At 37.8% G+C, this 16,445-nt stretch overlaps 1 protein-coding gene, 1 long non-coding RNA gene and 1 pseudogene across 4 annotated transcripts; 1 reads left to right on the forward strand and 2 right to left on the reverse strand.

The window, feature by feature from the left end:
- Window positions 1-1,841: 1,841 nt before the first annotated feature.
- LOC148694587 (uncharacterized) lies at window positions 1,842-3,169 on the reverse strand. Its single transcript, XR_015965193.1, has 3 exons — window positions 3,015-3,169; window positions 2,840-2,913; window positions 1,842-1,886 (listed from the first exon to the last, which is right to left on the reverse strand). It is a non-coding gene; the product is annotated as an uncharacterized LOC148694587 (long non-coding RNA).
- Window positions 3,170-7,070: 3,901 nt separating this feature from the next.
- On the forward strand, window positions 7,071-7,845 carry LOC137717202 (uncharacterized protein At5g08430-like; annotated as a pseudogene).
- A 905-nt stretch (window positions 7,846-8,750) lies between these two features.
- LOC137717907 (uncharacterized) lies at window positions 8,751-13,310 on the reverse strand. Of its 3 annotated transcripts, none has more exons than XM_068457412.2 (3): window positions 12,822-13,310; window positions 11,696-11,806; window positions 8,751-11,075 (listed from the first exon to the last, which is right to left on the reverse strand). In XM_068457412.2, exon 3 carries the CDS (start codon window positions 10,813-10,815, stop codon window positions 8,893-8,895), a length of 1,923 nt encoding a protein of 640 aa, XP_068313513.1. In that variant the 5' UTR covers window positions 10,816-11,075; window positions 11,696-11,806; window positions 12,822-13,310; the 3' UTR covers window positions 8,751-8,892. The 3 variants fall into 3 exon arrangements, with proteins under 3 accessions (XP_068313513.1, XP_068313512.1, XP_068313514.1); XM_068457411.2 differs by having other exon boundaries at window positions 11,580-11,806; window positions 12,822-13,028; XM_068457413.2 differs by lacking the exon at window positions 11,696-11,806 and having other exon boundaries at window positions 12,822-13,018.
- Between the last annotated feature and the right edge of the window lie 3,135 nt (window positions 13,311-16,445).

Consider the following 16,445-nt stretch of genomic DNA (forward strand, 5'->3'; position numbering starts at 1 on the left):
GTGTGTGTGTGAGCTTTTTATTTATGTTAAAGTAAAAGGAAGGATTGGATTTTGTATATGTGAGCTTTTATAAGCAGTAATTTGTTTATTTATTTGGTGTTGATGGTGTTTTTTGGGGGATTTTGCGTGTAGAGACTAGAGATCTAGAGAGATAGAAGGGCAAGGATGAAGAGGCAGAAGATCAAGGACGAAGAAGAAGAAGAAGAGAAGATAATAAACGAGGAGGAAGATGCAGTCGAGGATTGGTGCTGCGCCTGCAAAGATGGTGGATACCTCATGTTATGCGACTACATGTCAGTTCCTCACTCTCCCTTCCCTTTCACTTTTCCTGATTGCGTTTCAGTATATGTGTGTATTTTCGCACGCTTGGTTAGGCCATCTAAGTTTAAATTTCTCTCGCTTAAAAATCAGAAATGTTTTAGTGTAGTTAAGGTGCGCGCGCATGTGTACATGAGCTTAGATCACTCAAGTTTAAATTTTCCTCGTTTGAAAATCAGAGTAATTTTAATACATATATACGTATGCGTATGTGTTCGCGTGCATTTAGATGTTGGTTAGGCCATCCAAATTCAAATTCTCTAGGTTTGAGAATTAGAATAGTTTAAAATTGTTCCATTAGACACAAAAGTAAATAAATAAATAAAAATTCTAACAAAACAAGATGATGGTTTTGTGTTGTACCATCCAGTTGACTTGAATGTCACTATCAAAGAATATGCCTTAAAAGAAAGTATAACAAGCATAGATAGTCAATCATCCATCCACATCTCCCAACATTTCTTTCTCCTTGTTTTGCATTAACAACAGAGCAGTCACACATCTTATACCATAAGAAAATTTTCAAATGATGTGAAGAAAAAAAAAGTTCAGATTAGGCGAAAATTTATACTTTGGTTTATAAAGAGTTAAAAACTACGATGAGAGAAATTCTTTCAGATGAACTGCAGGAAACCCTATACTCCTCTTTCATTGTCCATAAACAAATGAGAGAAAATATACAAAGCTTTCAGATTGCACAAGAAAATGACAGAGATTTTTGGAGTTATGAGAAGGTTTACTTTCCATATTGTAATGCATGCACATCACATTTATTGTTTGACTTCATTCCACGTGTATTACATTACATGCCATAAAATTTGCAATCTGATTAATAGATGCATGTTAAAATGTGATTAACATTATGTATACTGCTTTCACTTTTCATTTTTCTTGTTTTATTATTTACCAAGTTTAAATCGTGTACCTTTTTAGGAGAAGAAACAGAGTAGCTCATAAGGATACACGATTTATATTTGGTATATATTAAAACAAAAGAAAAAGGATAAGGGAAAGCAGTACAAAGTAAAACACATTTTGGTGTGTATCTATTAATCAGAACATGATTTATACAGCTTGTAATACATGTGGAATGAAAGACAATAAATATGATGTGCATTCGTTGATAATGTTAAAGAGATCATATATTTAAATCATATTTTATAACTCATATATTTAAATCATATTTTATAAATCATATTTTATAAAATTATACCTTTGAGTGTAGGCTTGTGTACAATTCATTTGGAAGAATTTCTCGCATCATAGTTTTTAATAACCATCTATTTAAATCATATTTTATAAATCATATAATGTGGTTGTTGATGATTGAATAACTTAAGTGTTGATTAAAGTATTTATTTTTTATTGGGACAGATTGACACACCCCGTCCCGAAGGAGGGCATGCTGGCCGTCACGTGAGAGTGACGTAACCATTTGCACAGTTTGGAAGCTTTAAAAATATACTACTTCTAAAATGAAACACCCGAAGGTGAGTCCTCATTTGGTCCATTTTGTCAGAACTCCGTTGAATTTCCTCGTAGTCACCACACCTTTGCAATTCTTGAACCTGGAGGGGCGCAAAACAAGGTTGAGTGGGTCAGCAAAACAATTCTTTTCCAAATCCAAACACTTCTCAAAACTTTGTAACCCCTCGCCGTAAAACAAGTATAATTTCCCAGAAAATAAACATATATACGTATGTACAAATATGCCAAACATGCTCCAAAATATGCCATTCATGCTTGAGAATATGCCATTCATGCTTGAGAATATGCCACATTAGAATCTCATAATAAATGTAAATGCTCAAGCATAATTCACATCAATAACATATAATCTGGCAGCCGGGAGTCACCTAACGTGACCTGTACGGCTGCAGATAGAGCTCCAATCTCAACTCAATATCTGAATCTGCACACGAGTCGGAACCACCTAACGTGGTCTGTACGACAGGACTGGGTGTAATATATACGCTCTAGTGCTACGATCACGTGAAGACTGTGCGAATAATCGCGGGTCACCTACGAGTCGGAACCACCTAATGTGGTCTGCACGACAAGGCTTGCACCTAACTTGGATCCAAGGCGAGCGTGTGGTGCGGGTGAACATCACGTGAAGGACTCTGCCCCTCTCTAGGCGGGAGCACTAACACCGGGGGTGCAGATTATGAGCTCTCTAAGCATCTCAAACTACTACTGAAATACAAACATGAATACCACTTACCTGGCACTTACCTGTGCGTCCACAGCACCAAATACACATATATAAATGTATGCCACTACCAATGCATGTGATGATAGTATTTCAATCGTATCCCAAACGTATTTCATACGTATATCAAATGTATTTGAAATGTAGCTTACCTGGGCCTCCTCAGCACCATGCAACAGTATGCATAATTATGGTAATGCACATATTAAAATATGATGCATATATGATAGGATATTTAATTCGTATTTCTTTTAAAATACGTCAAGCATACGTATATATATATATACTGAAAAATAACTGCCCACTCACTGATCACATCGACGTCTCATAGGTCCCTGAACCTCCCCTAGCTTGGTTACATTCTTCCTCTGTATAATTTTCACCTATACAAAAAGTAACCAAATTGACGTTATTTAACGCACATACACCAAACATTCGTCCATAACTTTCTCATACGTTGCTCAATTTGGGTGTATGAATATACCACGGTGATCTACACGACGTCACGAACGCGTGACAATTTTCAGAACTCAATTTGGAGCTCTCACGCGCCCCCACGCGCCATGTTCACGCGCTGCCCACGCGCGCGTCTTCTTCCTCGCGTCGCCGGACTGGTTTCGCCGGCGGTGGGTGTTTTGCCGGAATATCTGGGTAAACTTCAAAGTGTCATAACTTCTTCATTTCTTAACCATTTTCGACGTACTATATATCAAAATGAAGGTATTGACGAGATGAACAGATCCATACCTGCCTTGACCCCTAACTCGCCGTGGATTCGCCGGAAAAGGCCCCGAAAGCTCCGGCCAAACTTTGAACTTATCATTCTCCTTGTTCCTACGTCCATTTTTCACGTAATCTATACCAAAATGAAGCCCTAATCATAATCTACCACGTTGGACTAGTTTTATGGCCTAAAAACAACGGAATCAAACTTTTCCAAAAATACGAAAATTCGGCCAAACTTACAGTTCGTGATCCCGACGTCCAAATCCTTCAAACGAAGCACTCCGAGCTTCCTTAGGACCTCACCAAGCTTCCTACAAGCTTCAAAATCCCAGAAAACATCAAGTTTTACGTGTGCATGAACAGTGCACACGCACAGTGAAATTGAAATCCATGTTTTCCGAAGTGAAACTCACCTGAAATTGGTACCATCGTGTTCGTGTGGTCTTCAGGAGAACGATGGTGGTCTTAGATCCTTCGTTGGTATAGTTTTAGGGTGGTTTTGTGGGTGGTCCGTGTGAGTTCGAAGGAGAGAGAGAGAACTTACAGAGAGAATGAGAGGTTTGTGAGGGAGGAGAGAGAGAGACAAGATGCGGGAATGAGGGAGAGATTTGAGGGAGGTGGGATCCTACCCAATCCCCAAATCATCAAGTTACAACATATTTTACGGCCCTTAGTCCCGTTTAAGGGCATTTTCATAACTTCACGTCCTCGGAATTAAAATTCCGGGACGGGTTGTGACACAGATGACATGATTTTGGTCTAAAAATTTGGCGTACCTAACATTAACTTTCTCAGAACTCCAAAAACCTCTGTCATTTTCTTATGCAGTTTGAATGCATTGTATTTTTTCTTTCATCGGAGTTTTCCCGAAGAGTGAAAGGGGAGTATAGGCTTGTTTGCAATTCATCTGGAAGAATTTAGCCCATGTAGTTTTTAATAAACCAATGGTATAATCTGAAATTTTTATTTTCTTCTCATCATTTGAAAATTTTCTTATGATTAAGATCTGTGAGTGTTTCTGTTGTACTCATGCAAATAGGAAATCCTTACGATTAGTTGTACTTGATATATGTTCTGTATAAAATTAAGGGAGTTTTAACGAAAAGCTCGTGATACTGTTCACTTTAACGAAAAACCACATTTTTACATTAAAAAGTCAAACCTGATACTATTTACTTTACTCTTTATTTTGTTAAAACTCAAAGTTTTCAAGCCATTTTCACTAGTTTTCCTTAAAATTAATGATAGGCCTTGAGCTAAAAGCCACAGAAAACATAAAATTCATGTGGTTTATTTCAGCTTCAGTCTCTTGATTATACATGTTCATCATGGTTTAATATTGCCATAGCATGTTAACGTTGTAAGAATTTAATGTCCCAAATATAAATAGAACTAAGGAATTGTGTGGCCTTTACTTCATGCAATAACATAATTAACTAGCCAAACGGCCACCATTCGGAGCACTCATTAGTGCTTGTTGTTGGGAGTCTTAATCCCACCTCGAGGAAGGAAGAGACATTGCATGTACTAGAAGTAATTGAGCTACTCTCTATATTGCCAATTGGTTTTAGGGTGAAACCTCAATTTTCTTCATTCATCTTCCAAATCCCCTATAAGGAGGCTCCGTATGGTAGAAATTCTTGTAGTGTCTTTTAATTTGAATGTTCTAGCTGTTCATCTACTTCATTCGGATATCTGATCATGGTTGGTTGATTTGGTCCCTTATCCTTGAAAGAGTTCTTAACATTTTGAAAGGTATAAACTCATTTTTTTTGTCGGAAAATTTCCCGTCACAGAAATGCACACGATTAAGCACCTCCAAAAAAAGACTTTTATCTTCATATTTGCAGAAAACTGGAGAATTTATGTCTTGAAGTTCGAAAGATGATGCAGTTGTATGTTTCAGGGAAGCATTCTTGTGCATTGTGCCTTGGTACCCCAAAGTTTTACTGCTTCTGTTTTCCGAATTCAGTATGTCGACATTGCGTAAGCGGTTCTAAGTTTACACAGGTTAGAGGAGAGGGAACAAAGGATTTTCCAAGGAGTGTTTGGAGCTCGTTCTGGATAGATGCTTTCTTGAAATTCCTTTTCCATCTATCTGCATTAACAACAGAACTGTCACATATATCTAAATGTCATAAGAAAATTTTCAAATGTGTGAAAGAAAAAATGTCCAGATCAGGCAAAAATTTATACCTTAGGTAAAAGCTACAATGAGAGAAATTCTTCCAGATGAATTGCAGACAAGCCTATACTCCCCTCCCACTCTTCGGGAACAACTTTAGATAAATATACAATGCTTTCAGTTTGCACAAGAAAACGATAGAGGTTTTTGGAGTTCCGAGAAGGTTTACTTTTAATATTGTAATGCGTGCACATCACATTTATTGTCTAACTTCATCCCACATGTGTTGTATGTTGTAAAATTTGCGTTCTGATTAATAGATACATGCCAAATGTGATTAACTCTATTTATACTGCTTTCACTTTTCCTTTTCTTGTTTTATTATTTACCAAGTTTAAATCGTATACCATACATGTCACATCCCGGCCCGGGGAGGATCATTTCCCGGGCCCGCTCCACCACCATAGCACGATATTGTCCGCTTTGGGCTTACCATTCCCTCACGATTTTGTTTTTGGGAACTCACGAGCAACTTCCCAGTGGGTCACCCATCATGGGATTGCTCTAGCCCCTTCTCGCTTAACTTCGGAGTTCCTACGGAACCCGAAGCCAGTGAGCTCCCAAAAGGCCTCGTGCTAGGTAGGGATGGGAATATACATTTAAGGATCACTCCCCTGGGCGATGTGGGATGTCACAATCCACCCCCCTTAGGGGCCTGACGTCCTCGTCAGCACACACGCGACCAGGGTTAGGCTCTGATACCAAATTGTCACATCCCGGCCCGGGGTGAATCACTTCCCGGGCCCGCTCCACCACCATAGCACGATATTGTCCGCTTTAGGCTTACCATTCCCTCACGGTTTTGTTTTTGGGAACTCACGAGCAACTTCCCAGTGGGTCACCCATCATGGGATTGCTCTAGCCCCCTTCTCGCTTAACTTCGGAGTTCCTACGGAACCCGAAGCCAGTGAGCTCCCAAAAGGCCTCGTGCTAGGTAGGGATGGGAATATACATTTAAGGATCACTCCCCTGGGCGATGTGGGATGTCACAATACATGATTTATACTTGGTAAATATTTAAAAATAAAGAAACATGAAAAGGGAAAGCATTATTGAGTTAATCACATTTTGATATGTATCTATTGAGCAGAACACAAATTATATGACATATAATACATGTGGAATGAAGTCAGACAATAAAAGTGATGTGCATGCGTTATAATACATAAAGTAAACCTTCTCAGGACTCCCAAAAACCTTTGTCATTTTCTTGTGCAATCTGAATGCATTGTATATTTTCTTTCATCAGAAATGTTCCTGGAGAGTGAGAGGGGAGTGTAGGCTTGTGTACAATTCATTTGGAAGAATTTCTCGCGTCATAGTTTTTAATAACCAAAGGTATAAATTTTCGCCTGATCTGAAATTTTTTTTTTTTCCTTAGCATCATTTGGAAAATTTCTTATGATTAAGATCTGTGATTGTTTAGTTGTTAATGCAAATAGGAAATCCTTACGATTTGTTGTACTTGGTGTATGTTCTGTATAAAATTAATGACAAAAGCCTTGAACTAAAAGCCACAGAAAACATAAAATTCATCTATTATTTCAGTTTCAGTCTCTTGATTATACATGTTCATCATGGTTTAATTAGCTATGTTTTGTTTTTCGGTTGTATGGTTGTTGAATTTCAAGAAAAATAAACTTGGAGGATCGAGATACATTTGAATGCCTACTTAAAGAACATTGGGAAATCGTAAAGGAAAATATAGACTTCAAAGATTCTGCAGATTTACTGTTAAAGAGGGGAGAAAATAAAACATGCAGGTTTGATTCAGCAAGAGTTGGCGAGACTGAAGAAGCTAGTGACCTTATATCTAACAGTGACACTTCGGACACAGAATTTCAGAGACCGATGGGAGAAAGAAGGGCACAAGAATATATCGGATGGGCATCCAAAGCTCTCATCGAGTTCCTCCAATCAATTGGTACAGATACAACGAAAAAATTGTCGCAGTTTGATGTGGAGACGATCATATTTGATTAGGATAAAAATCTATGGTCTTTCGGAGGAACATATGACCGAGAACTTGGTTATGTCGGATGAAAATGATAGTGAACTGGAAGACAAGAAGAAAGATACAATGACAGCAAGCAAGAAGCGAAAAGTGAGCTCAGGTATCGCGTCTATTGAAAAGGAAGCGAGTCCTCGCGTCCAGAGAAGTTGTTTTGCATCCATAGTTCCCGAGAATATGAAGCTTGTCTACTTAAGGAGGAGTTTAGTGGGGGAGTTCTTGAAGCAGCCTGAAAACTCCGAAAGCAAGCTACCGGAGACTTTTGCGAGAGTGAAAAATGACGCCAGGCTTCGTCTAACAAATTCTCCGTAACCTTTACAACTTGAAGGTAATTGTTTGTTAGCAACATCCAGGCTCGTCTGGATATTGCATACTGTTAACTTTTCGTCGTGACCAACATTTGAGCTATAAATATTTTGTCATTCGCAATTCTGGAAATACACAGATCGGTTTGTTGCTGTGGTAATAATAATTTTGATCAGAAATTTCTGTCCATAAGAGTATTGTGGAATTCAATTGTGCTACTTGTAGGACGAATGCAAGGAGTTGCGGGGAAGTGCATGGAGTTGCGGATTTCCATCATTGTAAGGACTCTCATTGAACACTATAAATACGTCGCTCTAGGGCTCAAAAGGGGGATCAAATAGCTAATCTAACACAAATCTCATATATCGAGATAACACACGTCATATTCAACGCATCTCTACATGCTCATACATGGAACCACACGTGATTTGATTCTTCCTCTTCAACGTGGAGATATGTAGGCAATCATTCCCGGGATCCAAGCACACCACCCAAAATATCCCCCTATTCTTTGATGTTAATGGGATTCCAGCAATTGTTCGTATACCAACGGTTGTGCACGAATTTGGTTCCAACATATCTCGTTTGGTGTCTAGAAATGGATTGGATTAGATAACTCACTAGATTGACGTATAGCTAGATGAAGATATTAATTTCAACTTTCAAATTTTGTGAAGTTGAAATTAAAAGATGAATTAGTCATAAATAGAAGACTCCTCCCTCTCAATCCCCACAAAACAGGCAAAATTGGAACCAAAAAGCTTCCCTTGCAACTAATCCATACAAAATTGAAAGTTGCATCAACTTATTTCCTTCAACATCACATTGCATCTACTTCTTTCCTTCAATCCAATCCAATTCAATCTTCGACACCAAACAAGACTTTCAGTTATTGTATGTCAGCTCGGGATAAAGAAAGAAAAGAAACTGAGCTGAGTTTTAAGCCTACAGATTTAAAACATGCACCACACTAATCTAAACACTCATCAGAATAACAACAAACCAGAACAAATATCCATAGCATTACAGTAAAACACACAAATTATATACAAGTCTTTGAACAGGAGGCAAAGCTATATACAAATCCACCAAAATGTCCCAATAAATCTAGACATTAAGACACAAAATTACCACTCAAACACCATCGATAGCATTTTTCAGATCTCCACCAAATAGAGACATGAGAGGTCCTCCATGGACTCTCCCTTCCGGGATTTTGAACTCCAAGCTCTTTATCCCGCTACAACTGCCAACACCAACACCATACCCATCTCTCCCCTCCTCAGGCTTCTCAGAACTCGAGAAATGTGAATAGGATGATGAAGACTTCATCGATAGAGGAACCAATACCTGTGATGGTATGAGATGTGTTTTTTCAGGCTTTTCCAGCGAATCCATGCTGTCAGAAATGGCACTGGTTCCTGAAGAAGAATGATTGTTGTCAAAGCTGCTCCCTGCAGTTGAAGCCGCAGATACAAGCCCATGGAAAAGTCCTGGTCCAATGAGACCTGCCTTATCTATCCCCCCGTCCTGAACCATACTGCTATGAGCGGCACATAAACCACTCTTGCCCCTGGCGAATTTTTCACATTTACCCTCTCCCCAAGTGCATCGCTTTCCCCCACCATGGGCCTTGCAGAAGTCTGTGCTCCCTTGAGCACTTTTTCCACAGTTATCAAACTTACAACGCTTACCTCCACCATGCCTAACACAACAATCAGTGCGGCCACGGGCACTTCTTGTGCAGCCTGGCACAGAACACCTCTTTCCGCCGCCATGAGCAACACAGAAATTAGTGCCTCCATGTACACTCTTAGGGCAAATCCCACCACCATCAAAGAGACAGCGCTTCCCCCCACCATGTCCCTTGCAGAGTGGTGTGCTTCCTTCGGCACCCTTGGTGCACCCTTGAAATATGCAACGCTTTCCACCACCATGTGCCTTGCAGTACATAGTGCTCCCTTGTGCCCCCTTTGCACATGCCTCGTGCTGGCAACGGCGACCACCTCCATGCGAGATGCACAAACCAGCCTGTCCTTCAGCACTACGAGGGCAGCCATCCACCTTACACCTTTTCCCTCCCCCATGTCTGATACAAAGCCCTGATTTTCCTCGTGCAGCCTTGGTACATCCACCTGGATAGCCACATCTTTTGCCACCACCATGAGCTATGCAGTACTCTGTTTTCCCCTCAGCACTTTTAGTGCACCCCAAGTGTTGACACCTCTTCCCTCCACCATGTGCCTTGCAGTACGCCGTTCGGCTCTCAGCACCGTTCTTGCACCCAGGTTTTTGGCATCTCTGTCCGCCCCCATGACCAATACAAAGACCTGATGCCCCTCGTGCTCCCTTTCTACAGCCAAAAAATTTGCATTTTTTTAGACTGCTAATTCGGTTGTCTGAAGATGTCCCTGTAGTTGTCTGCTCGGATATTGATTCTGTTGAGTAATCTGTTGTAACAGAAGGTTCATGCCTTAGCTCAGTTAGCTGGCATTTGTCCCTGAGGTTTAAAAGTTCTTTACTGTGCAGAGAAAGATTGACACTGTCACTCCTAGGAGCAAAAAGAAGTGATGGCATATAACCACCTGATTTCCTGGACGACGTAGAACCCTCATCAACAAGTGGAATTGGCAGTTGATTATCTTCAGAAGATACACGAGTAATATTAACATCAGTCTCTCCCGAAATTGAAAAATCAAGCACGGTTGAAGCTTCAAGAGTCCCACCAGAAAGACCAAGTTGAAGGATTGAATCACCGTCAGAAGCAAATCCCTGAGATAATGCAGTGGTTGATCCTCCATTCTTTGGGGGTCCAAAATTGTAATAATCATCGCAGTATGCACTCGGTGTTGGGCCCAATCCAAGTACCAACTTACAGCCGTCATCGGGAGCACTGGAACAGTTGACCCTAAAATTGCTTTGTCTACACCTATACCTGGGTGTGTTGCTTCCACCGGAGCCAGGGCTATTCAAGCATAGAGCAGTATCACCAAAGTGGTCATTTTTTGTGAACTGACCATCATGAGAAAATAGTATACTCTTCTTGTTCAAATCCATTTTCTCAAAACTGGGCGCTAAGAGACACGAGTAACAGATCACTCTTTACCACATACAATTACCAAGTCGACACAATGGAAATAAATGAAGTAGAAGCTAATGCGCAACCCCCAGCACCCCAATCAATAAAATCTCACTTTGAAAAAATCTGACTACGTTCCTTGGATAGAACCCCTTTATAAGAATAGTTAATATTGGCGTGCAGAGATCGTTGGAGCTTGTTGTGCTCCCTGCTGTAAAATCATTTAGCTTCATTAACCCTGAAGTAAGAGGAAACAGAAAACACAACTGAATTAATGAATAAACCCAACTGATGGTAATGATATAAACTGGAAAGATAAAACAATGTCATGCAAATCCACTGCAGGAATTTAGTTCTAAAAGAAAAAAAAAAACAAAGGAAAATATTATAGGTTATGGCCAACGTCAATTCAAGAGGAAGAAACAAAGTTTTCAGAAAATCCAATATGACACACTCTGATAATATGTGACAGGATAATAAGTAGAAGCAAGAGAATATGAATCTAACTGAAGTGCAGAATTTGACAAACAGTATCTAGTTTTCCATGTATTAGCCAAAAGAATGAAAAATTTGGAGAAACTCAAAATTGGAAAATGCATTGAGCTTGGAAAGAATTTGAACGACAAAAGTTTTCTGCAAACCAGCAAACTAAGTATAAAAAATTTGGAAACATCCAATCTAAAATGCCAATACAAATAAATTTTCCAAAAAATAAGAAACTAAATTCCCGATATAAACTCACAACTTGTAACCCTGAACCCATGATCCAAAGGTGCAGCAGCAACAGGAGATCGCACAACTCAATAACATAAATTTGACATTTATAACCCAATACTTATAAAGCATAGATGAGTTAACTGTTGTTAAATTTTTCGCCATGATGCAACAGAGTTTGACAAGAACAAAGCACTTCCAAGCCCTGACAACTGTATCGGGTTTGTTTTGATTTGCCTAAGGAAAGACAGCAACCTTCAAAAAAGAACAGAAAAATAACTCAATGTCAATAATCTTAAACCCAAAACACCAAAGTTTAAACTAAACAAGTAGCAGATCAAGGTTTTTCTAGAGTTCCCTGGCAACCATAGGATTTCGACAAAATCAGAGCATCTTCTCAGTACCTACTCGTTGTCACTCCAGAGACACAATCCCCATACTCAGTGGTTACGCAACCTCAAACATAATTAAATTTTCATACGGATACAAGTTCTATTCAATTTTTATCTGTACTATGAATTCATCCTTTGGAACAACTAAACATTGACTTCAATTCAATTCTAATAACTCTTAACTGATACTTATTTGGTATCATATTAATCGTTGGTATTTCTCCAATTTCTCATGTTAGCGAGCACCAATTCCAGCAACAGCAACAAACAACGATAACAACAACAAAGCCTTATCCCACTAAGTGAGTTCGGTTGTATGAATCCTAGAACGCTACTGCATTTGGTTTTGGGCCAAGTCATCCTTTAGCTCCAAATACTATGCCTAGCGAGTATCAATTCTAGATGCAATATATTTCTTTTAGTACATTTCATTCAAACTTTCCAGGCTCTATTCCGATCGAGTTGAATTCTTTAAATTGAATTCCCGGCTCTAGTTGTTACTTGTTTGAAATCACTTCCATTCAATATCTTAGTCAACATCCATAATATAATTTCAACATCCAAATATCTTACCTAATTCAGATTTATTACTCTCCTTCCTTCACAAAACTAGACGTACAAACTAGCAAATCCTTAACACAAATTAAAAGATCTACAACAAAAATTAATTTAGAAAAATACCCATTAAGTCAAACACACAGAAATTAACTCCATAATCTCCCAAACCATCAAATAAACAAAACAGATGGTAACTATATGATCATCCATCAATTACTCAAAACCAAAACCCAATTTTCTACAGTGAAAAAAATTGAAAGAAACGCAGGGAGATGAAGAAATACATGAGCAATTCAGCAGTAGGAGGCAGATGTAATTACCTTGGTGACAAATTCAAAGGAAATTTGGAGAGAAATGGCGCATCTGGGCAGCTGCGGGAGAAGATGCATCCCAATTTTTCTTCCAACTAAAAAAATAAAATATGAAACAACCAGAGTGCCAATTGCAATTAGGTATTTTCAAATAGTGTCGGCACTATTATTTTATTTTATTTATTTATTTATTCAGACGGCTCTCCAGTTCTGTATTTTTCTTCATTTCCTATATTTTAATTTATTTTGTAATTTTATTTACTTGGTGAAATACCAGAAATAGCCTTTAGGGTCACAACCGTCGGGACTCGGGAGCGTGGCGCTTCCTAATTGCCCGATTGGGACGACCCATATACTTTTCCTTGAAAACGAGGGCTCCTGAAAAGTCAACATTGCCCTCGCCCCTCGCCCACAACCAAGTAGTGTGGCTTTTCGCCAGTAGTTTTGGGCAAAACCATGTCGCTGTTCCTACTAAAGTTGGAGAGATTTTTTTCGTCTAGTGTATAATACTACAGTAAGTATCATAATATAAATGAAAAGAGCAAATTTTACAAAAATATAATGGATTATGGGAGTGTGTGACTTAATGGTGAAGGTGACGGCTAGATCAATAGGAGGCAAGCTCAGGCAGTAGTCCAGGTTTGCGGAAGGAATGACGCGGCATCATTTCAACTTAGGATTTGGACTGGAGCGGCTTGGCTTCTTGGCTCAGCTTGGCGGCATGCCTCGTGGTAAATGTTTCATGCAATCAAGTCTGAAAACAAATCAAAACTTGAATTCATGTCTTAGAAGTGACATCAATTGCAATGATGAAAATTGTGAACGAGTTTGTAACAAAATAATCTAATGAGAGAGTGGAGTGTTATGGCATAGAGAGAAAAGAGAGTTATAGGGGAAATACTTTATCGTAAACATAATGAACTTACTTCTCATACAAGTAAGAAAGTCTAATATCTTATCGATTATATAAAAAACTTAAATACAGTATATTTGAATTTATATAATCACACAAATACTTTTTTTAGTATATTGACATTTTTACACTAAATGTCACAAAATGGACAGCCTAGCTTGATATCGAATTCGTCATCCAGAGATTTGAACATAAGACCTTTTATTTCTAAGTGAAAAAAAAGAATCATCAAATTGTAGTACTGAATGGCTAATCACACAAATACTTTAATTCTAATCACAACAATCGTCCATAGGTTCCACTCTGTAAATGTATTTTGACAAAATTGTCCCTCGATTTGGTTAAACGAATGAGATTTAATTGAGCGTTTTCTGGTGGCTTCATTGCCAGTTTGCTGCAGACGTCCTCAACTGCAATTCGTGGAATCTAACAACATTCACACGCGTCGTCATCCTATTGGCCAGCACTTCCCATAATAGTTCAGTTCCCTATGCTGATTCGATCCCAACTACGTTGGTTTCATTGGAAAGTGTGCAGCATTTAGGGCACGTGTGACACTCTGTGCTTTGTGTGGTTGTGCTTATGTTGTCTTGGCTTATTATTAACGAAAACTCAAATGTCACAAATAGACCGTCACGTGACTTCATATGTTAGCAAAATAAGGTTATGTAGTTAAAAATTCATGCGTTTTTATTTTATTACTATTAGACGCCATATTAACGGTGTATTAGTGTTGTGTAAAAATAATTTGCATTGCGTGGGTACACTTCTACAATAACTTCTCGTGCTAGTAATACAAGGACATGTGTAAATTTCTCTTTTAATGTTTATGTATGGATAATGCTTGAATTTCCCATTTGGGGTATGGGCTCATTTTCACACTTGAAAATAATGTAACTTCATCCTAGAAAATTTATAATTGGAAGCCGCTCAACTTTTTAATCTTCATTTAAATATCGTCCTTACAAAAAATCTTTCGAGTTCGAGATTGTTAAGTTATCCAAATGTATCAGATAAATCAACTGCTCATTATTAATAGCTATTTGGTACATACAACGTTGATTCAATTGATACATTTACATGACTAAATGATCTCAGATTAAAATGAGTATTAGTAGGGATCTTTTCACTTTTTTTGAAAACTAAAATCTTATTTAGTAACAACAACTTTGGCACGGAGTTTTTAAAATTTGGCACTAATTTTTCATATTTTGGTTTTAGTTTTTTTTTTTTTTAAATAGTTACCAAACAATATTTCAATACTAAGTTTTCAAAAAAGTAAAAATTGAAAATAAAATGATTATCAAACGATCACTAAGTTCTTGAAGCAAACATTGCATAGCTCCGTGTCACATTATTAGAATTAGTATTATTTCTTCTTTTCTTTATCAGAAAAACAAGTTCATTGGTTGATACGGATCTGTTGACTTTCGACATAAGACAACTTGATCATTTCATTCACTAGTTTGTTTTCTATGCTAATCATGATTAGCAACTTAACCTTACCATTAGCAACTTAACCTTACCTGGGTTGTTCATCAGGTTGGATGTTTCCTTGTCATTTTCTGTTCCCAACCAACACCTTTGATTAATCAGAAATGACCACAAAATCAGGTTTATTATATGTTAGCATGCATTCATAGGATCGAGTGACATCTCATTAATAGTAAGTATATTGACATATGGTAGATCTAAGTTTTATATTTTCTTGGGTAATCTTGTGTCGCTTTAGGACACCCTAAATAGGCTAACTAAAATTTAAATTGAATAGCTTGTAACTGCATGAATCACATTATATTATAGTTTATGTAAATATAGGTTGTTACTTCAGGGATTGATGCAACGCTACGGAAGTTATAGATAAAAGAAAGTACGAATGGTTATCTTTGAATAGATTTTTCAAACACCATAGAATCGAGAAAAACTTTCAAATTTTGATTAATAATATGATAAGATGAACAAAATACAACTCTAAAAGTTGTTTAATAATCTTAACAAACCCTAGCACCAGATAGAAAAAATAAATAAACAAATAACAAGATATCCAAAAAGATGTTAAAATATTAAAATCTTGTTTTAGGCTAGTCAAACTGAAATTCAGCCAAATTCTGACTAGGCTTGTTGTCTAACACAAGACTTGTAGATCTCGTCGTTTTCTTCGAATCCATATATAATGGTACCAAAACTGACAAGCCAAACAAAAGGTACGTTAATCTGAACAACCTGAAAAGTTCAAAACACTTACTTCCGAATATGCTAGCAGCAAATAACTTTTTAATCCATAAATTACCAATTCTCCAATCACTTTTCTTGATTAAAAGTTGCTTCCTTCTTTTAATTTTTCCTCATCTAAAGCACCAATTTTATTCTACATCATGATTACAACTTAATACTAATCGATTAAAGACACAAAGATAAATAAATAAATAAATAAAACGTAAGAAATTAATAACATGACAATAGACGGTAAGAATCATCAACATAGTCGAGTGACGAACATGGAAAAGTTAGCAAATGAATTTTGAAAATTAACAAGGCAACAAGAACAAAATCGAAACTAAATAAACAAGGAAAGATAAGCAATAAGCACTAGGGTTTCATATGCCACCACCAAGCTTCATACTCAAATCTTAGAGGCAAGTATCGAATTCTAGATTTAGTCACATATACAGACACTACGTACACAAGTTCAAGTACTTATAACATGCAACTAATCCCTG

This window comes from Pyrus communis, chromosome 8 (genome assembly GCF_041283825.1).
Source record: "Pyrus communis isolate YQ-2024b chromosome 8, ASM4128382v1, whole genome shotgun sequence".
Lineage (NCBI taxonomy): Eukaryota > Viridiplantae > Streptophyta > Magnoliopsida > Rosales > Rosaceae > Pyrus > Pyrus communis.